We start from the raw sequence: 23974 nt of genomic DNA on the forward strand, positions 1-23974 counted from the left end.
AAGTTGCTGATCAACAAATCTTATTTCAGTCATTAGTTGCAACCACCACCAAAACTAGATAATCTTCCAATGGGTGATGACCTTGAGTAACCAGAATTTAACCATCTCTTCCTCTCGTTGATTACCTACGAAAGTTATTAAGTATTAAAAACAAGGAGAGGGGACCAGTGGTTCTTCACCCTGGCTGCACACACACCTGGGAGGTTTAAGCATCTCTATGCTCGGGCTTCATTCCCAGACCAATAAAATCAGAATCTCTGGGAGGAGACTTGAGCATCAGTAATTTTTTAAGCTCCAGAGGCAATTCTTGTGTGTGGCCAGGGTTGAGAACGCTTGCACCAGGCAAGGCGATGACTACAGACTCAGCCCTGAAGAATCTGAATGAACTGTTGTAGACTCTAGCCAGATTACCAGAGTCCAGTTAACGCCCGTTATCAGACGGTAGCCCTGAGGAAGAGTTTACACCAATGTCAACGTGTATATTTGTGCATTGTATTACTCAGGAACAAAGACGACAGTCAGAGTTCACTTCTCCCTTCAATGGTCTGACAGCCGGGGCTGTCTGGGCACACAGCAGACTCTGGGTGTACCACCTCACTTTCGTCAGAATGATACTTCTGTGCCAACAACAAGCAGAATTCTTAGTTCCTTTGATTCAAACATCACAAACCTGTAAATTCACAAAATACATCTGAAGGCTTTTGCTCAGGCAGCAAACCCCCACCAAAGATTTGTAGCATCGGCCACATTTGCCTGTTGAAATTCCCGACTCGATCCTACAGGAATCTCTCCACCGACCCGGGCTTTGTGTGTGCGCCTGCATCTCTGAACCATTTCTCTTTTGAAAATCTGTCCTGTGATAATGAGTAACGTGTGTGAAAGGAGGAGAAAGCAGTCTGTAGAAGCACGGTACCTTTGAAGCGGCCCGTGGCCGTTTTCCAGTACACGAGGCCGTCGTGGAGCAGGGTCCTTTCCTCACTCAGCAGCGCCTGCTTCCGAAACACGTGGCCGTTCTTGAGCTTCGTGTATGTTTTGTTTTCGATCTTACTTAGGATCTCAAGCCATTTTTGGTTTTTCTCATATTCGCTGACTTTTAAATCCACTGCTGCGATCATGTCTTTAATTAAGCAAAGAGCTTTGCATAAGTCTTTATGCTCTTCAGTTCTTTCTGCACAGGAAAAAGAAAGAAAAACACTATACAATAAGTCAAAGCGCTAAGGAAGACTTTTTTAAAAATACAGTTAAATGTACCATCTAAATAGGAAAAATCCCATAACAAAAATGTTGGATTAAATTCAAATACTAGGGGCCGGCCCAGAGGCTAAGTTTGCACACTCTGCTTTGGTGGCCCAGGGTTTGCTGGTTCGGGTCCTAGGCACAGACCTACACACCGCTCCTCAAGCCACACTGCGGCGGCATCCCACACAGAAGAACTAGGCCTTAGAACTAGGATATACAACTATGCACTGGGGCTTTGGGGAGGGAAAAAAGAGGAAGACTGGCAACAGATGTTAGCTCAGGGCCAATCTTCCCCACCAAAAATAATTCAAATACTATATTATCACTCTGTACCCCTCTTCCCAAAAATATCATTAACATACTTAAACATAAAAAATTTACTTATCAGATGTGCTCCAGCTGAAATACTGAAAATAAGATGGCTGATTTCCAGGGACTGGTCTGGCCTTCCCCCTAGAGCAGGGAATGCGTCATACACTAACGTGGGCCTTCCTTTCACCTTCCCAAAGACAGGGAATCAAGTAATCCCAACTCCAACTGTCTCAGCACTTAAGCAAGCCAGGGGCCCAAGTCGGACTCCTTTCATAAACCAGAGCTGCAGGGTCACTGGAATGGGCCTCAGACTCACGTGCCTTCCTGGAGCCTTTCCTCCATAAAAATATTCAAAATATTTTCCAGCTGTATTAGCATAAAGATGAATATATTAACACGATATATTAAAACATTTTTTCAACCTAAAAAATGGGACCAAGGCACTCTGCCTAGTGGGTAAGTCAGCCTTGCTCATGCCAACAGAATAGGTGATCATCGACTCCAGGTGTTACTCTTTCAAACACTGACCACCTGCTCTTATCTCTAGATTATCGGAAGAAAAAACCGGAGGAGTTTCTGGAACAGCCTCCTGAAACTCCAGATGAAACTGAATTCAGCTATTGTCTATATTTAAGGATAAAAATACCTGGTTGATGTTTACTGAGGTGAATGGAACTGAAAGGGAAAGTTTGAGGAGGTCAGAAGGTGCTGGAAGGAGAGAAGAGGAAGTAAGAGGTCCCCTCGCACCTGGAGCGGCAGACACAGCAGTCGAGCGGAACGAGAACAAAAGGTCTCAACGTAAATGCTCACACGGATACTTGAGGATTTTGTCAGAAACCGCCTAGGAATAGTCCTTACTATTTTACTACACCAAACAGCACCCCCTCCAAAAAAGGTTCTTCTTTTCAAAGAGCATAGTAGAGAAAATCAAAGGTGAGGGACAAGGTGACGGGGTGAGACCAAGAAAAGGCTCGAAGTCTTCTGCTCCTCAGGGGCAAACCCGTCTCACGAGAGCTTGCTCCTCAAAGTGCAGCAGCATCGGCCTCGCCTGGGCGTCTCACCGTGGGCTCCACCTCAGGCCCCCTGACTCGGAGTCTGCATGTAAACAAGATCCCCAGGTGAAGGGCGCACCTAACAAAGTTTGAGACGCACCGTCATAATAGAGTCACAAGAACCAATGCTCCAGGAAGCCAGGGAGAGGGAGAGCTGACAGTTGGTGAGGTCTGACCTAAGGAGGTGGCGCCCCTTCAGCCACCATGACAGCTGTGCCTGAGGAGCCATGGGTCCTACTTTTCATTTCTGACGCTCAGGAGGAGGGAATCTGTGCTATCCATTTTACCAGGACCTTGGCATGGGTGATTCTCAGAGTACCACTCGGTAAGCTAACACAGTCGGACAGATTTTAGTCTTTGAGGTATTTCTCTTTATATTGTGCTTGTATTTTCTTCTATGTTAAATTATAGGGAGTAATAAAAATGTGACACAAAGAATAGACGCTACTATTCCTGCCTGAACTTAGTTCCCAATGTGACTGAAAACCGGAAAGACTTAATCATGCATTTCTACTCACCCAGACCCCTTCCAAAAAGGGTGTTAGAAGCTGACTGTTTAGAGTGGCCGTTTAAGATCTCATTACCATTTTCATTATTTCCGAATCAATTGATCATAATAAAGATAATAAAAACAGCTCCCACCTATGGAGCACCTTGTTTATAGCAGGCTCTACACTCAGTACTTTCTGAGACAATCTCATTTAATCCTCACCATTCCATAAGGTAAGGATTATTATTCATTTGGTAGTGGAGAAAACTGAGGCTCATTTAATTAACTTGCCCATCTAATGAGCAACAGAGCCAAGTATAAGCAATGGCAATGCAAGTTTGCCCAACTCTGGACCCAAGCCCCTGTTAACGTAGCACACTACCAATCTAAGGATAATTTACTCAAGATCAATAAGCTCACTTGAGGAACAGGCATTTTTATTTATTCATTTTGAACTGATATGTATTCATTCATTGATAGCCTATTTTGTACCAGCCTCTGCATGAGGCATTGAAGATCCAGTTGTGAACCAGACAGACACACGCCTTCAAGACCCCTCAAGGAGCCTGCAGACAACCATGACATTAATAGTTTCTTAAAGGGTGCCCAGATGTTACTCCCTGGAACTTGATGAATCGACAGGGTCAAAAATAGCTCCTTCAAAAATCCTTCTCAACCTAATAATTCATTGCTTGGGAGAGCTGACATGTGGTGATAGGATCAGTCGAACATACTTCCTCAGGTGCTGGGAAGGGACCATGAAGATGAGGAAGAACAAGCCTTAAGGAGGTCTGGAGACGGGGGAAATACAGAAGGAAAAGCCAGGGTCAAAGAAGGAAGGAGGCTGCTTGGTTTGGGCTGCTTGGAGGAATTCTGAGTGGTGGTCAAGCTGCGCTGTAAGAGAGAACTTTTCAAAATGGATCCAAATCCTAAGGCTTTAACAGATTTTCCATAATGAAAAGTCTCCATGACTCAGAGGCCACAAGCATTTATAACTGTTTACGACACCTCAGCTATGTTTAAAACTTTTGAAGAGGCAAATGCTTGTCCCAGAAGTCATCACTCACCCTTTGTGTACTGCAATATCCTTTCCACCAAGACAGGGTATTTTGTGATGCGCTGAGTGACCAGCAGAATGCACTCTGGAATTCCTCGGCGCCGAGCCAAAAGATTACTACTTCGGAGCTTAAAAGATAGACACACATTTTTATATAGACAAACTCTACCTGTATTTTCTTTTCAGGTGTGAATTTAATAACACAAAGAATTTGCAACAGTAAAATTCTATTTAGACGTAACATAACATTCATTATCATTAATTAAAATACATTGTCATTAACTGGACGCTGTCATTAATTTCAATAACCCAACTCTCCAAGATTTCAATGTTTCAAGTTACTATTGTATTTGTAGTTAATTCCAAAAGTGAGCAAGTTCCAATACTTACAGTTGCTAAGACTCATGAACAGCAAAAGTTTTGAAAAATACTCAGAAATCAAAGTTAGATTTTCAATGTGAGTTTGCAATTAACTATTTGCTTTCCCAACAGGTCTTCCCTTACGTTTGTTATGATCCATCACAGACTTAAAGTTCCCTCTAATCAGGGCAACTTTTTAAAAAAAATCTCAAAGTATTCTTTACGTTTTCAATACACATACAAACAAAAAAAGAAAGGACGAGAATCTGGTAGCATTCTTACAATGGTAGATAAAAATTCAGAATTCATGAAACTCTAAAGGTCAAATTTCTTCAACAAATAAATGAGACACCAAAAAAAGGGATGGGGAACATTCAATTTAAAAGAGATTTAAAAGCTATAACCCTATAAAGCTATATGTAACATATATATACAAATGTGACCGTGGTCAGAAGCTGATTTCAGTAATCCAACGTTATGAGATAATCAGCGAAATTTGAATACTGGCCAGCTATTTAAAGACACTAAAGAATTATTGTTAATTTATTTAAGTGTGATAACGTCACTGTAGTTTTCTAAAGATACATTGCTTAGAGATACGTATTACACATGAAATGATGTGTGTCACGGACTTGCTTCAAACTAATCCAGTGGGGGGTGGGGTGAATTCTGTCTTTATTTTTATTGTGGTTTCTCTGATTTATAGCTTGTCAGGACATGAAACAGCTTCACAGGATATTACAAAGGTGCCCAGAAACTTGGAGGACACAATTTCACAAATAGAAGATACAAAAGGAAATGATTTGGGAGAAATATTTTACTAACATAGAAAAAGAGATTTTCTATCCTTACTAAAAACCTATCACTTCCTTCTTCCCCTGAAAAACGGCACCTAGATGTGAAACGTGGGTAGATCGCGTAAGAAAAAACAAACTACTTTCCCAGTTGGTCTACCACATTGTGATAGACTTTTAAAATACTTGCCTTAATAAAATTCTGGAACTTTTTATTCTGCTGGAGCTCTTTAAAGAGGCTAACAGCTTCTTTGTGATGGCTACAGAATTCTCCATATATTTTCTTCATTTTATTTGCATTTTCCTCTGAAAACTGAGAAGAATAACATTTCAATGACAGTTTACAAATTTAGTCAGCTCTAAACACTTAAAACAGGAAATTTTCATATATTTCAATACATTCTTTGCAAATGAATTATGAACACAATCACTTCTCTTCCCCAGATACTTTTTAAATTATAAGAGGATGAAGTGGTCAAAAGGTAAGGGGAAGATATCAACCTAATGTGATTATGTTATAGTGAACTAATTTGATTATCAATAGCCAAATGAAAAATATTTAGTATCTTTTATTCTTTTTTTAGTGTTTGTGCAACTATCATTTCAATTTATAGTTTTAATACTTTTATAGATTGAAGGAAGGGTATGTGGCAACTTTTGGGAGTCCTCTGGAAGGTATGACCTCTCACCGGTTGACATTTACATTGGTTCACTGATTACGTCCATGAACCCAGTCCTCAGCTGGGAATTTGACTTTTGTCAGCACATCACAAATAGATCAAGAGGCAAGTTATCATTCACCAAGATGACAGAGAAAAATGATTAGTCACAAGGCCAATTTTTTAACTGATGGATAGAAGTAGAGATGTGGGCTGGATATTTCAATAAGTTTGACCTGTAGAAAAATGTGTGTACACAATCTACATGGGAACCAACTTAGAATCATAAAGTGGTATGGAGAGAATTAGCTGAATTATTTGAATGCCAGTGTTTCAGACTCTGACAATCCTATGTACACATGTCCACGCTGAAGAGCAGTGCAACAGAAACCAGAACACATTCACCCCTCCCTTGGAAAGTACTTGAAAGTTACCTCACCATCGCTGGTCTTTGTATCTTTGCTTACAGTTTTATCTATGCTTGAGACGAATATGTCTCAAGAGATGATCCCTAAAATATCTATAATCACTCAAAAAAGGGAAAATACTTAAAGACAAATCTAACAAAACACATATACAGGACTTGTATGCTGAAAACTACACAAAGCTAGAGAAAGAAATCAAAGAAGATTTAAATAAATGGAGAAGTAAGCCACGTTCGTAGATTGGCAGATTCAACACAGTAAAGATGTCAATTCTCCCAGAATTAATATACAGGTTTAATGCAATTCTTATCAAAATCCCACAAATTTTTTTGTAGATATAGGCAAGATTATCCTAAAATTTATACAAAAAGACAAAGAAATTAGAATAGCTAAAAACAATTTTGAAAAAGAAGAATACAGTGAAAGGACCCAATCTACTCAATTTCAAGATTAGTCATATAACTACAGTAATTAACACTGTGTGGAAGGATAGACACACAGATCAGTGGAACAGAATAGGAACCCAAAATGCCAAACTGCTTTTTGACAGAGGGCAAAAGGAACTCACTGGAGGAATTGAACATCCACAGGCCAAGAAAAAAAAAAAAAAAAGAATCTCAACCAAAGTCTCATATCTTACACAAAAATTAACTCAAAACAGATCACAGAGGGCCAGCCCAGTGACGCAGCAGTTAAGTTCACACGTTTTGTTTCAGCAGCTCGGGGTTCACCAGTTCGTATCCCAGGCATGGACGTACACGCTGCTTGTCAAGCTATGCTGTGGCAGGCATCCCACATATAAACTGGAGGAAGATAGGCATGGATGTTAGCTCAGGGCCAGTCTTCCTCAGCAAAAAGAGAAGGATTGGCAGCAGATGTTAGCTCAGGGCTAATCTTCCTCAAAAACAAAAAAATAGATCCCAGACTTAAAACATAAAATACAAAGCTTTTAAGAAAACAATAGGAGAAAATCTTTGGGATCTCAGGCTAGACAAAAAATTCTTAGACTTGACACCAAAAGCATGATCTTTAAAATGAAAAACTGATATATTGGACTTCGCTATAATTATAGAATGAGAAAACAAGTTAGAGAAAATATTTGCAAACCACATCTGACAATAGATTAGTATTTAGAATATATAAAGAAATCCCAATATTCAAAAGTAAAAAAACAAAGAATTCAATTAGAAAATGGGCAAAGGACATGAAGAAACATTTCACCAAAGATGATATACAAACAGCAAATAAGCACATGGAAAGATGTTCAACATTGTAAGTCACTGGGGAATTGTAATTTAAACTACAATGTGATATCACTACACACCTCTCAGAACAGCTAAAATAAAACTTAGGGACACCAACAAATGCTGGTGAGGGTGCGGAGAAACTGGAGTACTTGTACATTGTTGCTGGGAATGTAAAACGGTACAGCCACTCTGGAAAATAATCAGCAGTTTCTCACAAAATTCAATACACCATCACCACACAACCCAGAAACTGCACTCCCAGGCATTGATCCCAGAGAAATGAAAGTGTAAGTTTGCCCAAAGATCTGTACATGAATATTTGTAGAAGCTTTATTTGTAATAGCCAAAAACTACAAACAACCAGATGCCCTTCTACAGTGAATGATGAAATACACTGTGGTATGTCCATACCAGGGAATATCACTCAACAATAAAAAGGAAGGAACTATTGTGATCCACCACCACCTAGATGATTCTTGAGAGAATTATGCTGAGCGAAAAAAGCTACTCCAAAAGAGATTACTTACTGTGTATGTAAACTATGTAACATGTATGTTATTTACAGAACATTATTCCAGAAACAGAGAACAGACGCCAGCAGCTGAGGAGGAGGTAAGAGCATGACAGAAGTAGGTGTGGCTATAAAATGGCCAGATGAGGAGTCTTTGTGGTGGTAGAAATGTTCTGTATCTTGACTGTATCTATACTGGTATCCTGGTTGTGGTGATGTATTATAGTTTTGAAAGATGTTACCATTGGGGTAAAAAATAATTTAAAAAATAAATTAAAAAATGCCAAATCCCAAGCCCCACCCCAATCCTATCAACATCCAGGGGGTCGGAGCAGAGGATTCCTCATTTTTAACAAGCTTCAGGAGATTCTCGTGCACCTGAAGTTGGAAAACTGCTGCTTTATACCAACCAGGTTCCTCATGTTCACAATTTCTCACTAACACCAAAAGTTCCCGCTGACTGAATTACCATCACGTTCCAGCCCAGCCTCCTGAGACCTTGTGGAGTCTCCACGGTCAGAGTGTGGGATTGCCCCAAACTCTTCTCTCAGACATCCTTAAATAGCTTGCTCTTCCTTTGTTCCCACAGAGCTGTCCCACCCTGACTGTCTGGGGATTTTGCTAATTTATCCCTCAGGAAACAACTGTATTCACACAGTATTTGGGGAAACGCCCTGCTGCACCCACTAAGCAAGGCCACCAACAGGAACACAAAAGCAGACTTAAATCCTTTTCTCTGAACACCAAGGATCTTTCCCCAAAGGAGAAGAGTGGGCTTCATCCAAAAGACCACCAGGCTCACCTTGTGAGAGAGCCAACTTCCCCAAACTGGGTCTCAGTTTAAGCCCTACTTTTATCCACAGAAATTACGTAAAAATAGAACAGGTAGAGATGCAAAATTTTTGTTAACTATGAAAGTAATGACGTAAGAATGAAAATATTTTAAGTGATTAGAATGAAAAGTCACGATGATCTGTATCAAGGAAAGAAAGATGCAAATAACTTCAAATGACAAGATCATCTTGCACTTGAGTTTTGAACACACGTGGATTCAAGTTCGCTCAGACACCTGCAGACGTTGTTATCCAACCGTCTTGCAAAGCCCTTTACGGTCTCTCAACCTGGCACTATATGTTTCAGGGGAATCATGAGGACCGACAGGTCCAGGACTTTAAAGATCATCTGCAGAGCCAATGACTTACTACTCGTGTGGATTTTTACAATGTTAGACATGTAGAAGTAGCTATTGGGCTATTAAGTGGGGTTTGTGCATTAAAAATATTTGTATTTAAGCATATTTATATCAATGAACTTAACTCCCCCATTTCTGCCTACAGACTAACAGGTGAACTCCACTGCTGTGCATAACAGGGTAAAATGGGTTCAACATTAATGATTAGGAGATGATGTTTTGGCATCCACCTACAGAAAGCCAAAGTAAGGTAACGAGGAATGGATCTCCACGCCTTTCCCCAAGTGCTGTGAGCGACTGCAAAAGAGGGCATTCAAGTGAATTCCTAGTGTTCTTTTCAAAAGTGACCCATTCACTCAATAAATATTTACAGTACCAAGCACTGTTCTAGGTACTGAAATACGGTAGGAACGGCATCGACAGGGCTCCCTGCCTTCCTAGGACTTACAGACTCGTGATGGTGAAAGGCTTCCCTGAATGTCACTATGGATGTCTCAAGGTACCATATTCGTAACTCATTGCTGAAAGAGCAGATTTTGATTCAAATCCCAGTTATGTCACTTACGAGATGTGTCAATTTGGGAAAGTCAGTACCTTCTCTGTGCCTCAGTTTTCGTATATGTACCATGGGGAAAATGATATTTACCTCACAGTGTTGTGAAGGTTAAGTGGGGTAATATGATGAAAGTACCCTAAAAGTGCCTGCCATATTGTGGTCGCTGGACACATGTTATTTAACTTCCATATTGGCATGCTTTCAGTGGAGAGCCCCTACCAGAGAGATCAGTTGGCCATTGTCACAAGTAAGTTTTGTTTTTTATAAGAAGAGTGCTGCAGCCCATTCTCACTGATGCTTCAAACATCCCAAGCACCTAAACAGTGCCTCTTTTTAGTGAGATTGCTTGCCTTGTCCCCCAGGCCTGAGCTCCCAGGCTTTAATGCTAACAGGTCTGCCTCGGTCCTCCTAAGATGAGCCAGCGTTTGTCCTGGGGATGTGGGTGAGACTATCACGGGCCACTGGTGGAGCCATGTCGTTAGAGAGCCCAGCACATCAAGAAGTCTAAGTAGAATTTCCATATGGGATTTATTTATAGCTGTGACTCCTGGTGGCCAGGGATGACCCAGCCAAGTTCTGTGACATGCAGAAGAGCCATTCATGGGCTGTTAGAAGCTCTCAGGCATCAGTAAACAAACCAACATCAAATAAAAGAAAATCAACCAAACTCATCTGTCAACAACTGTAATGAAACCAATTCCAGTTCTCGATAGGTTTTTAGTACTGTAGAGAGTGGGCAAATCATTAGGTTTTTAAGGTTTTTAGCCTTACATCTTTCTCACCTGTTGTACTAGAATGTCTCCAATTCGGTCGATGATGAAATTCCTGTCATTGCCAGCACAGGATTCCTGCCTTCGCTCCTTCATACTGTAGAAGAAACGCCTATGGATTTCCAGCAACTCATCTAGACAGGGAAAGATTTTATCCACAGTGCTGTGGTCAAGCTGTAACTCTTCTTTCATCCCTTTCCTGAAGATCTCGGACATGATGAACAGAGTCTGGATGTGATGCATCTCTGTCTGCATCAGCTCTGAAACAGGTGAGCAGAAACAAGCTTTAAAGAAACAAGTATCCCGATGTCAACTAAACGTACTGTGGTGGTGATTTTGCAATATATACAAATATCAAATCATCAGGTGGTACACCTGAAACGAATATAACGTTATATGCCAACTAGACCTCAATAAAAAAGTATCCCTATTGACCTAAATTAGTAGCTAACCACTGCATGTTACACAAATTAAAAAGAAGGAATGTTTAGGAATAACAATATTCTTCCACTATAAAAGTCGGCTTTGATTAAACATCTAACGTAAGCTCAAAATACTAAACTATTTTCTTTTTCCTAGAAATTATAAGAGGACATGTATAAATCCAGTCCAATACATGAGAATCCAATACATCTGAAACTCTCAGGATATAACCAGCTAACATCTTTAGGTACCTTCAGCTGGAACCAGGTCTTAGTCTCTCCTAAATGCTCTATCAAAATATAACCTAGTTTACCACTTTTCTTTCCCTCTTTCTTTCAGTTTTGTGTTTTTCCATAGTAGGAGCACAATTAACTTGGTGAATTAAATTGAATTAAATATAATAAAGTTCCTCAATGCAGACCACAATAGGTTCTTTCTATTTCTGGGTCTGTCTCCAAAATCACATTTTCTCCAGGAGAAAACAATTTGTCATGATCAACAGACATCATCAAGAAAGTGAAAAGACAGCCCATGGAATGGGAGAAAATATTTGCAAATCATATATCTGATAAGGAACTTGTGTCTAGAATATATAGAGAACTCTTACAACTCAATGATAAAAAAAATAATAACCCACTTCAAAATAGGCAAAAGCTTTGAATAGATGTTTCTCCAAAGAGACATACAAATAGCCAACAGGCAATGAAAAGATGCTCAACATCATTAGCCTTCAGGGAAACGCAAATCAAAACCAAAATGAGATACCACTTCTCAGACACTAGGATAGCTGTAATAAAAAGGATGGACATTAAAGAGATGTTTGTGAGGACGTGGAGACATTAAAACCCTCATACATCGCTGGTGGGAATATAAAGTGATGCAGCTGCTTTGGAAAACCAGTCTGGCAGTTCTTCAAAATGTTAAACATAAAGTTACTACATGACCCAAAAAGTGGAAACAACCCCAAATGATCAACAACTGATGATTAGATGAACAAATTGTGGTATATCTATACAATGAAATATATATTACACATATTTTATTATATATGTATTATTTATATATTACATATACAGCCATAAAATATACACTACATATATATGATATATGATATATTAATATATATTACAATACGCATGAATCTTGAAAACAGTATGCTAAGTGAAAGAAGCCAGTCACAAAAGACTAAATTTTGTACAATTCCATTTATGTGAAATGTCCGGGCAAATCCGTAGGGACAGAAAGTAGATCAGCAGTTGCCACGTGCTGGTGGGAGAAGGAAATGGAGAGTGACTGCTGACGGGAACAGGGTTTCTTTTCAGAGTGATGAAAATGCTCTGGAATCAGATGGTGGTTGACGGTTGCACAACTTTATGAATATACTAAAAGCCACTGGATTGCACACTGTAAAGGGGTGAATCTCACGGCACGTGAATTAAATCTCAATTTTCAAAATGTCATTAGAGAAAATAAGAATTCAAAATTTGTGGGAGCACCAGAAGCACAAGTTTTAGATTAATGAGTATTTCCAAACTCACTTACATGTTTTGAGAAAGAATATAAAATATCAGCCAGGGAGGATAAACAAATCTAAATGTAGTTTTGTTTATTATTTTACCATAAACAAAAATCTGTTTAATTGGGAACCTACTAACTTTAAATTATTATTATCAGATCCCACTGTGTTTTTAGCACCTACTCTGTACTAAGAACTTAACCATTTCATTTAATCTTTTTAATGCAATTCTCTATTATGACCCAAAAAATAGGGATAATTTTCCTCTTCTTTAAAAGAGAGACAAAGAAGAAGAAAGGGTGAAGGATTTTCCCCAGAACAAGCCTTTCTGACACCAAAGGCCACACTGTGAACTACACCACATGATAATTTGCCCGAAATGGGTTACCTTATTCTTAATAATATATGACAGGAGATAAGTGAAGAAAAATTACAGTATAATAAACACTGCATGAGAACTACCCAAGGGGACAGCATCTTCCTTTCCAAAGTAACTCACCCCTCTACAGCCCTGGACACGTTTCAGAGCGCACTCACCCATCATCCGACCTGCAGAACCACCACCTGATGCAGGTGGGAAGGGGCTCTCACGGCCACTGGACCTGTCGGCCCATACTTGCACACACAGGACTAGTGAAAACTGAGAACCAGTCTCATCTGTAGAGTAGGGGATCTTCTTCTATCCACTTTTTAACGTCTATTTTATACTTGAAAATTTTTTAAACTTCACTTTCTAATTCAGGCTGCCAAACAGCATGAAATGGTGAAATCTCACTAGAGCTGAGCTCCACACCGAGGACTCCAGCACGCAGTCATGCACTGCCCTGACCCAGGGGCCACAGTCCCCTGCCGTCTATGGGAATGGCACCCCTGGGGTGTGGGGGCAAACTACAGGCCATATATGCAGCAGCCCTGTCCACCCTACATTAAATACGTGACAATTCGCTGTGGTTCTTACAGTGGAAGCAGTAAGGGAGCATAGGCCATGCCTAAACAGACAGGAAAAGGATACGAGAAAGAAAATTTGCTTTGTACCAGGCACACACAATGCCTCAGTGAAGCCTCACAATACTTTAAACCTGAGTATCATTATCCCCATTTTACAGACAGAGGAACTGAGGTCCAGGTGAGTGAAATATTTTGTCTGAGATCAAGTAACAAGAAAGTGGCGGAATTGGGATTTGAACCCAGGTCCATATGGTTTCAAATTCCACGCTCTTTCCTCCACACCACACTGCTTCAGCCGAAAGAGCTTATTTGAAACGCTTACCAAAAATGACATCCTGTCTTTTGATGACATCCTTCTCCTGCCTGCTACAAAACGAGGGGTCCACCACAAGACTCCAGGATTCTGCTTCGAACTCTTGGGCATCACTGCTGAGGTCACTCCACAGGGACGAATCCACAACATCTAACGTGTGTTTAGACAAGAAAAGAAAAGCCAGAAGTGGAATCACACACATAACACAAGCAGACCCTCACAACACCCATGTTTGTGGACTCTCACACCAAATAAACCCGCTGTGAACCCAGACACAACTCAGTCCAAATATTGCTGATGTGCAGGTGGACCCTCTGAAAACCATGCTGGTGAGATGGTTCCAATCAAGACGGCTCTCAGAAAAGAAGAGGAATCAGGAACCAAAACAGTGACTGTGTCCATGCAAAGAAAAGGACATTTGAAGCTTCTTTCGTTTGTTTGGACTTGCTCTGTTTCAGTTTTGGTAACCTTGGGAATCCACACTGGGACTACAGAATCTTGAACTCGCTGATTTCTTTTGTCCCCGGTTATTCTGCACTCTTGACTCAGATCTGAGCGCTGTACTTGTCCACTGGATTTGTTCTTTACGTGCCTTGCTGTCTTCAGTGCCAACATGACTCAAGGCACAGGGACTCGAGTCACATGGGAGGACAGATTCTTCTGACAATTTGACAACACACACACATCCCTCTTCAGGCAACTAAATCCTAATTGTCCAAACAAGACTCCTTGGAGACATTCCAGCTCAGAGCAGTAAAGATGAGATGACAATGGATTTAAAGCCTTAAGTTTAAATAAAAGAAACAGATTTCTGGGGCAGAATCCACACCTTCCTCGTTACTTCTCTTGCATTTGGTTTTCCTTCCTTTGTTGACACAGCTTGGATACAATAAGCAATTCCCCAGATTAAGTCCTATCCTACAACACATACTCTTAAAAAAAAAAAAAAAAAAAAATGCTTTCATTCTCCCAGAAGGAGGAGGCAACAGATGGGGATAAATCAGAGATCCAAGCAAGTTCAGTCTTACATGAAGTCCATATTTTTAATGCACGATCCTATTCCAATTCATCAATAGCTGTAAAAGTTTTTTTAAAGCATAACAAGCACACAATGTATTTCTTCCCCTTAGGTTTACGACATGCTCTTTTAGGAATATGTTCAATTAAAAAAAAAATCACATTTTCTTTGTCACTATCCCGGAGCCTCCTCCAGGGCTAAATTTTCATCCTTTCTACCAGAAGAGCCTATACGTAACAGACACCACGAAACAGAATTCTTTTAAAAAGAACAAAAGAATATATTTCAATCTTAAATCCTTCAGAAAACATTGCTTTTGGCAAATGCTCACGGAAACACAAGCAAACACACACACATCTCCCCTCACCTTCCATTAAGAAAGACTCCATGGAGGGAGAAGAGCCCACAGACTGTAACAGCTCATCGGAATGAGACCTGCTTCTCCAGGCGCTCCCGTCGCTGTCAGACTCCAGGGACGGCCCCGACCTCCTGAAGCTGGAGGGAGCGAGAGGAGTCAGCCCCAGCAGCAGCTCTGAGACCTTAAGACGTAAAACCACACCGAGCCTCACCTTTCCAAGGTGGTTCCTGGAACGCTTCTGGACAACGGATGGACCTGCCCTGAAGTTTCTTTCCTCCCGGCCGGCAATCCAATCGGCATGGAGGAAGAAGGGTGCAAGGAGAGAGCAGGCAGCGGGACGTCTCTAAATGAAGAATCTGGAAATCAGAATGGATGCTTCATGTGGTTTTCACAGAGGGCAGTAATCACAACAAGTAGAGGTAGACACTTAAAAGCCAGGAGGTTGAACACTGGAATGGCCACTCCTAATGTGTCCCTGCTGGGCCTTGAAGCCAGTTTCCCTGCCACATCCCGACACCTGCTTCAACGTCCCTTCTACTTCACAGCCTCCTGGTGCCCAGGCAGCAGTCTGCTTCAGCATACCCACTCGGAGACCGTGGGCGGCTGGCATGACACAAACAAGCAAGAAAATGGAATGGGGAAACAGGACAGCTTTCCCATAAACCACCGCTTGTGCTCCTTAGAGCCAGCTTTAAGGGGATGCAAGGTGTTATTAGCACCACTACTAGAATGCACATTGTGTGTACAAATAATCACACACACAGTATGTCACTGGATTGGAATGATGCTGGGGAGGCTGTTCTTAAGGGTAAGAATTTCAGGCAAGTGAAACCTGCAAGCCAAGCTGAGCTGGTCTCTCACCCACTGAAAACTAAATGGTGCTTCCATACCTTTCTGGTCAGTCCTAAAATGTCATGGGCATACACGCATTTACATTTGATGTGTACTAGAAATGGCTCTCAGAAAATATTTCAATCTTGTGATATTATAGGAATATATGGGAACCTCAGGATATTCCAAAGGATTTTATGCGTGTATGGTTTAATTTTATTCTCATGACTCCCAAGTAAAGAAAAGGAATAGATGGTATTTTATCAGTTCTAAGATGTCTTTTATTTTCACATTTAACCTTATGAAATTGAGAAGCACCCAACAACTGAGGTCAAAGGGACTTCTGTGGTCAAAGCGGGGGAGTAAATGATGTCACAGTTGTTACTGCCCACGCTAGCTTACCCTAATGTGTGACATCACACCCAATCACATGTCACCAATGAATCTGCACACTTCATTGTCCCTTAATTCAAACGGCTTTTAAAACACTGGTCACACTTTGGTACAGCATTGAAATGAAAAGAGACCACAAACTTAAAATGCCTGCCACGTGGCAAGCAATGCCGTATTTGAGGCAGAAGAAACTGCAAAAATCTCTCATAATAAATCAAAAGATTTTCAAACTTAGGAGGTGATGGTGTGACTGGTTCTTACATGCAACATAAAGAACTATCAAAGGCTGCCAATTATTTTCAAGGGAAACTGTTTCAATTTCAGCAATATGTAATTCAAGAAAAAACAGAACCTCCGAGTTTAACCACACACAAACAAAACTCGGTGTGCCTTGTAATTTCACTGTCATCCTAAAGGAGCCCATGAGACCACAGCCTCAGCACAGCTACTGAAAAGCACCAGGCTGCTCTGCTGACGGACAACAGGGCTGACAGGAATCCAGAGATTCCAAACTGGAAGGTTTTTCCCTAACTCGGGGATTATTAAGAAACATTAGCGTGTATTTATCTAGATAAACATGTGCTACTGCTAGGAAAACAAAATTATGTACATTTAATGTAGTGTTTCTCTTTTCCCCCAAAACGTTGTTATGAAATCAAGAGTGTATGTTACACTAGATCGCATCTTAGAACTGAGGTAAGAGAGTAATCCCTCAGCCATATAGCCCTCCCCAGTGTGAAAGGCCATCTCGCACATGTAGTACAGAGGCTATTAGGCTGCCAGAGAAGTTTATGCCGTTCTTGACCTCTCTGTATAACCAGAAGTTATGCCAAGCCTACGGTATAAAAGAAGAAATAATTGGGCAAATGAGAAAACAAGAGGAGAGGGTGTTTTACATTGGAAAGCCGTGCGGTATGTATGAAATTGAAAAAAGTTCTTGTTTTCCACATCACTTACTTCCAAGGATGGTCTGCGGTTTGTTCTTGTTGTATTTCTCTTGGGATTTCTGGTAAAGAACATTAGAAACACAAAAAATAAGATCAAAGCGCCATCGGACTACAAGCACGTCCACACAGTTACACAGAACAGAGTCTTATCTGTGTCACTTTCATTGTTATTTTATTTCAAACAAAGAAGAATTCAAAGCAAAAGACAATAAATGCAACAGAGAGGAAAATGTTATGCTAACGAGATGGGCAAGTTTGAAGAAGGCCTGCCTCACGAACACATGTATCACGAATATCCCAGCTTTATTAAAAGCCCAGGGAACAGAAGGCCCCAGCTCCTGTGTCCAGACCCAGGCTGAAAGGGAGTCCCCATCAGCACTGCCCTGCCCCCACTTGTCTCTTTCCACCCCTGGCTATGCCTCCCACCCACGGGACACAGACTTTGAGCACTGAAACGCCACCCTCAACTCTGCGACCTGACACCACGTGGGCTGCAGCCAGTGCGGACGTTAGTGACTCCAGGTTTCCCTCTGGAGGTTCATCATGCACTTCTGACATGACTTTGGAGTGGGAAAGAAACGAACTGAATGATAGAGGCCCCCACTACTCAAGCCCACCCTCACAGAGAACATTCCTCCAGTCCAGGGGGCCTCGCAGGGTGGTCCTGGGACCAGCAGCATCACCTGGGAACTTATTAGAAATTCGAATTCTCAGGCCCCACCCAGAACTACCGGATCAGAAATTCTGGAAGTGGGGCCCAGAAAACCGTGTTTTAACAGGTCCTCCACGTGATGCTGAGGTTTGCTGATGTTTGTGAATTACTGTTCTTGCCTTATTTACATGTGCCCAGGGTTCACACTGGTAAACCACGCAGGCCCTAGCAGAAAACCTAACCACCCACCCGCATGACACAAATGGCCAGACTGGAGCTTTCCCTCTGTATCTACAAGCACACAGTTAAGGCAGTAACTCTACGCTTTGAGCACATGTTATTTTATCACTTTAGAAATAAATCTAGACAGTAACAAAGAGCAAAACCTAAACAGACCACACGAAGCAACCCAGCTGGGTATAAACACGCAATGTTCACAAACGACTGAGCGATCACCTTGGTACACGGGGGCGCGGCGTCCTTACATCCCTTGTGAACACTTGCACTACAGTCTGAAACAAAGGCAGAAGAACCGTCTTATTTAAGTTAACCTGAAATGACTAAGAATGCATCATGCTTTTACTAGTCATTATAAAAACAGCACATAAACAAAAACTACTCAGAAAACTCTTTCAGGAGGAAAAAAATATTTAAATCACATCTAGCCCCACAGCTCAAGCACAAGCACGCTGTTAATATTTTCATTTCCTTGGAGCGATTGTTCCCCTTCCGCAGAGGGTGTCGTCAATTATGAAACCTGGAATATGCATGACATACACTTTTGTGTCTGCCTGAGAACTCATTTCCCACTACACGCCCTATATTGAAGGGATTGCTCACATCTGGCTGGCAGTAACTACGCCTCTGAAGGTGGAAAGAAAGAAAACTCACAACAAAGCTGAAAAAACGCATCGCCCCCCTCTGACAGGAATTCCTACCACTCGAGGTAGCCAAACTGAAAGAGGAAAGAGAGCGGTTTGCCTGTGTTTTACTTCATGAAACAACGTGGCCTCATCTCACTGGAAGAAGGGAGGGAACACTTCGCCTGCCCCGTTCTGCCCACTGGCCCAGAAAGCCGAGCTGTCTTCATGGAAAGCTGCCTCCTGTGGGAACTGCTCTTCTTGCCCTCTCCCCACTCGGGTATCCACACCCTCCACCATGACCCCTTATTCTTACCACCCCCACATGCTGTGTGTAGATGGAGGAGTCTGTGGCTTACAGAAACTTCCTTAGAAAGAATCCTGCCTCAAGGGTAGAAGGTCCCACTCTGGTCCATGAAAACCACACCAGAAAAGTGCCCGTAACCCACTGAGAACCGAGCCGGAGGCTCAGAACGGTCTGCAGAGGCATTCCAACCAGCACCTCAACGGCCAAGGAGCAGAGCCCAGGCTCATGCACGAACTGTCCTGCTGGCAAACATCGAAATCAGACAGCTCTCTCCTCATTCCAGAACAAGCGAATGAAAGGAAAAGGAAAAAAGCAGCTAGGAGCTACCGCAGAACAAACTTATACTGAAAACCCACAGGAAGAGCAAGCCTGCATACTGTTCAGTCCAGAAATAGAGAGAAAAGTTTAGATATCTGAAATGTGTTCTCCATAAGAGACATAAAATAGACATAAAATGGGACCAAAAGGCCAAGAAAGGAGAACACTATGTGACAACAGGTCAGCAAGATGGGAGGGAAATGGAGCTTTGAGAGACAAGAAAGGATGCAGGGGAGGAGAAAGGGCAGGAACAGAACTTCAATGGAATTGAGAAGAATCAACGTCAGAAAACATCAAAGCAGCACTATGACGTTCCCTTCAGAATGTGGAGAAAAGGTCTAATTATGCAATGGAAGGTGTCACACAAAGAAGACCAATGACAGATCACACCTGACCAAGCAAGAAAGCAGAAAAAGTAGATCAGAAGTTATAGTCAAAGCTGCAACGGACAAAAACCTTTATAAAGTTTAAAAAGAACCAAAAAAGGCAAATCAAAAGATCTCACTATTTTCAAGGAAAAATTATTAAATGACACCTATTCTACTGACACATTCTGACAATATCTATGAGATTCAAAAATTAAGTCCTCAAGCATCTCGGCAGAAAAAGCAGGTTCCCGGTGGAGGAACCAGGCAAGGCAGGTCCCGGACTTTCCCACTGTGATTCCAGACGCCCAGATACAACAGGCCAGTGAGGACACAGCATTGCAAAGGTTTGGGCTAAGAATTTGTTTAGCCAGATAAATTGCTTTCCTTGCGTGAAAAAGCAAAGATATACCCTTAGATACACAAGACTTCAGAAAACAGATCATTCCAGGGCTGGCCCCGTGGCCGAGTGGTTAAGTTCGCGTGCTCCGCTGCAGGCGGCCCAGTGTTTCGTCGGTTCGAATCCTGGGCGCGGACATGGCACTGCTCGTCAGACCACGCTGAGGCAGCGTCCCACATGCCACAACTAGAAGAACCCACAACGAAGAATACACAACTATGTACCGGGGGGCTTTGGGGAGAAAAAGGAAAAAATAAAATCTTTAAAAAAAAAAAAGAAAACAGATCATTCCAATAACCTTGAAAAAAAATTACCTGAAATCCTACTCTAGTCTATTAAGAGAAGAATCAAAATTAAGGGTTCAAGAATGGATCAGCTTTATTTAAAGAAAAACAGGCGGTCAAAAGTGAGCCCTGAGACCAGCTAAACAAAGAATCACATCTAAACAGTTGTAAATAATGACAGAACCAAGCACGGATACCGAATCACTACTGAAATAGAAAATCACTCCTACAAGACTAAATATATAATATAAAAATGATAACAATGAATTCAGTATACTAATAGAGGCTGGGGGAAAGGTAAATGTGAGAGAAATAAAAGAAGATTCAATAATAAGCCTTACACAGCCTTCCAGTTATTATTAGCAGATCTTAAAGGATTTTATCTTGCCAAACCCCTAACACAGGGTCTAAATAGCTAAACCAGATAACGATGTGCACCTGAAATTTAGATAACGTTATAAACCACCGTTACCGCAAATAAAAAAATAAATAAATAACACTATTATGAGAAACAAATAAATAAGTAGCTAGGCCAGACATCAAGGAAAACAGCAGAGAATGATGAAAGATGGTTGATAGCTGTAAAATTAAATGTAAACAAGAAAAAACCCTCCTTATAAGGCAAGGTCAGTTCCATTGCAGAGTACCTATAGCTAAATTAAGGCCACACACCCCAAAACAAACACACAGAAATAGTTAAGGGAAATACAAACAAAAGGAAAGCAAGAGGATTATTAACTGTAGACAAAGTAAAATTCAATGCAAAAGTCATTCAATGGTATTAAAAGGTTATTTTATGTGGATGAAAGTTCAACCTGCAATGAAGGGTGATTCGTGAGCTTCTGTGCACCAAATAATGTAGGACCAAAACATAAGCAGTGAAATTTATAAACAAGGAGAATTTTATAGAAATACAATTTTTGTGGGAAACTACCAACTCAGGCTTTAAACAAAGAAAAATACGGACACCAGGATTGCGAATATTTGTGTTTTGTTTTATATTGTACATTTTTAATATTAGAAATATTAACCTTCATAATTAAAAACAAAAATACATCCATGAAAGGATTATTCACCAAAAACGGCATAGATTGTACACCAAATTCTCTTATCAAGTGTAAAAAACTTCACAACAAAGTTTAAAACCCCAACACTCTCCTCCCAAAAAAACTGTAAATCTTAAAACGTCTTCTAGAAAACTGCGGGTTAAGAGGAATCAAACATATATTCCTACTGATTCTAGAATTTAATCTACGGCAATAATCAAAGACATGGACAGTGATGTGTGCAAACGAATTCTCGCTGAGACATTATACTGCGAAAAATTTGGGAAAAAACTCACGTTAAAAAAGTGAAGAATAACTAAACACATTTGACGGCATCATCAAATGAAACAATGGCATAAAAAGCTGACTTTTTTATTATAAGGGACTCCATCAAAATACGAATGGTAAATTTTCTCTAGGTGGTAAAATTTTGGATAATTTTAAGTTTCTCCTTAAACTTTGTATCTTCTATGACTCCTATTGCATTTTTTTAAATTAATAACTATTTTAAAAGCTAAACATATCCTATATACTTTCAGCAATTTCCATCTTCCACTAAAACTTCCACGGCCATCCTCCTGACCGCTCAGTATGAACGGACGTATTCTGAACAAAAGTTTACTTTCCAGTGAGTGCTGGCTCCCTACGCTTTCCATAAGTCATTAACTACATCTGAGTGTCTAAGGGCCCAGCTTTGTGACAACTGCTGTAGGAAATACAAAAGAATCATTGTGTGACGATAGTCCTTTAAGAACTTAGTCTGTTCTAGTAGCTAAAATCAAAAGAGCTTGTACATAACTCAGTATTAAACAGAACGAGATAAATGGCTCATAAGCATGATGTGCAGGAATTGAGGCCACAGTGGTCAGAAGACCTTCCACGAGGAGGTGAGAAATGAGGACTGATACAGAGGAGTCAGGGAACACGCAGGACAGAGGCAGGAGAACACGCGAGGTGGGACGGCACGCCTGGCGAGGCCTCTGGTTGTAAACCAAGGCTGACAAGGGAACCAGCGGAAGGACTCGTCAACAGGTACAAAGAGGGAACCCAATGCATCTGAAGAGTCAGGCTTCATCCAGTAAACCAGAAGGAGAGACATCCTTCAGTGCATGCAGGCTGATGAAAGTAGCATTCCTGTAGTCACTATAGTCAGGATAAATCAGAAGCGAAAATCGCCAGAGGGAGGGAAACTAGAACAATGGGCTCTCAGCAACCCAGAAGGTGCAGATGAGACTCTACCAGAATGCTGACAGGGAGAAAGGAAAGTGTGATCAAATAAGATCAGCTGGGGGACAAATGAGCAGAGGGGTCAAGGTGCCCAAGGTCTGAGCTGTGCCACCAGCACAGTAGGAAGCATGGCCTTCTGCATGTGGATTTTGAGGTCAGTTTTAGCCACGTTGGTCTGGAGACAATGCAATCTCTGGGTGATGATGCCCACAGATAGGGTCATTCTGAGCCAGTGTGGCTGGGATGGTCTTGGTTTATACCATAGTTCTTCTGCAATTCGCCAAAAGTGGCCACAAATTACACAGGCATCCAGCCTGTCTAGGCAACTGGAAATATGGAAGTAGAAAGTGAGGGATAAAGACATTAATCTAAGAAGATCAGGTCTAAATATACTATTTTAGAGCAAAAGATTGGATGACTATACTTAGAAACACTAAAGGAAAAAACAATCGCCCAGGAACTGAGTTTGGAGGGCGCTCAGAGGTCGGAAAAGGGTGACAATACATGCGGTGAAACAGAAGGGTGGGTGCACAGAAAGGAGAGCCTTTACCTAAATGAAGGGGCAACCATCACGAAGACAGATCTGTGAGTCTGAATAATGAGGAAAGACTTGCAGAGCTGACTAGGAAGTGACTCCAAGTTTCTGTGAAAAGCAGGACGCCTGCTAAGCAGTGACGACAGAGGCCAGAAGGTAGATGGCTAAGGAGGAAGCGGAAGGGATGGACATTAGAGCAGCGAGTGGATGGCACCCAACCTGAGGAGTCTGTCTTAAAATGAGACGACAGACAGGTGGTGGATGCAGCTGGGGTACAACTGAAGGGATCCAGCCCCGGGAACAACCAATGAAGCACATGCCATCGCACATCTAAACCGACTGCTGACATGTAGGCGAGCCAGAAACAATCCATTGACGATACTGCAGCAGATTTCTAGACACTCAGCGAATTACATCACATCTGAACTGCTGATGCCTTTTCAGATCCCATAAAAGAAAGAAATCAAGTGTCGGAGAAAGCAAAGTTCACGCACGCAGTGGAGCTGGCGTCATTACAAACAGGCTCAACGGTGAGAAGGTGAAACCTGCCTTCAGTGCCTATGCAGGTT

General features: G+C 41.4%; 1 protein-coding gene across 17 annotated transcripts in view; it reads right to left on the reverse strand.

The window, feature by feature from the left end:
* Positions 1-23974, reverse strand: part of ARHGEF28 (Rho guanine nucleotide exchange factor 28) — a 272749-nt gene that overhangs the window by 54253 nt on the left and 194522 nt on the right. For all 17 annotated transcript variants that reach the window (XM_046665596.1, XM_046665599.1, XM_046665597.1 and 14 more), the window contains 9 exons: positions 18520-18575; positions 17422-17470; positions 15452-15596; positions 15250-15377; positions 13874-14014; positions 10677-10924; positions 5495-5617; positions 4161-4278; positions 914-1168 (listed from right to left, as the gene is read on the reverse strand). In XM_046665596.1, the coding sequence (XP_046521552.1) occupies positions 914-1168; positions 4161-4278; positions 5495-5617; positions 10677-10924; positions 13874-14014; positions 15250-15377; positions 15452-15596; positions 17422-17470; positions 18520-18575 (1263 nt within the window). The remainder of the gene's footprint in view (positions 1-913; positions 1169-4160; positions 4279-5494; positions 5618-10676; positions 10925-13873; positions 14015-15249; positions 15378-15451; positions 15597-17421; positions 17471-18519; positions 18576-23974) is intronic.

The sequence above is a fragment of the Equus quagga genome, chromosome 7 (assembly GCF_021613505.1).
Source record: "Equus quagga isolate Etosha38 chromosome 7, UCLA_HA_Equagga_1.0, whole genome shotgun sequence".
In the NCBI taxonomy this organism is placed as follows: Eukaryota; Metazoa; Chordata; class Mammalia; order Perissodactyla; family Equidae; genus Equus; species Equus quagga.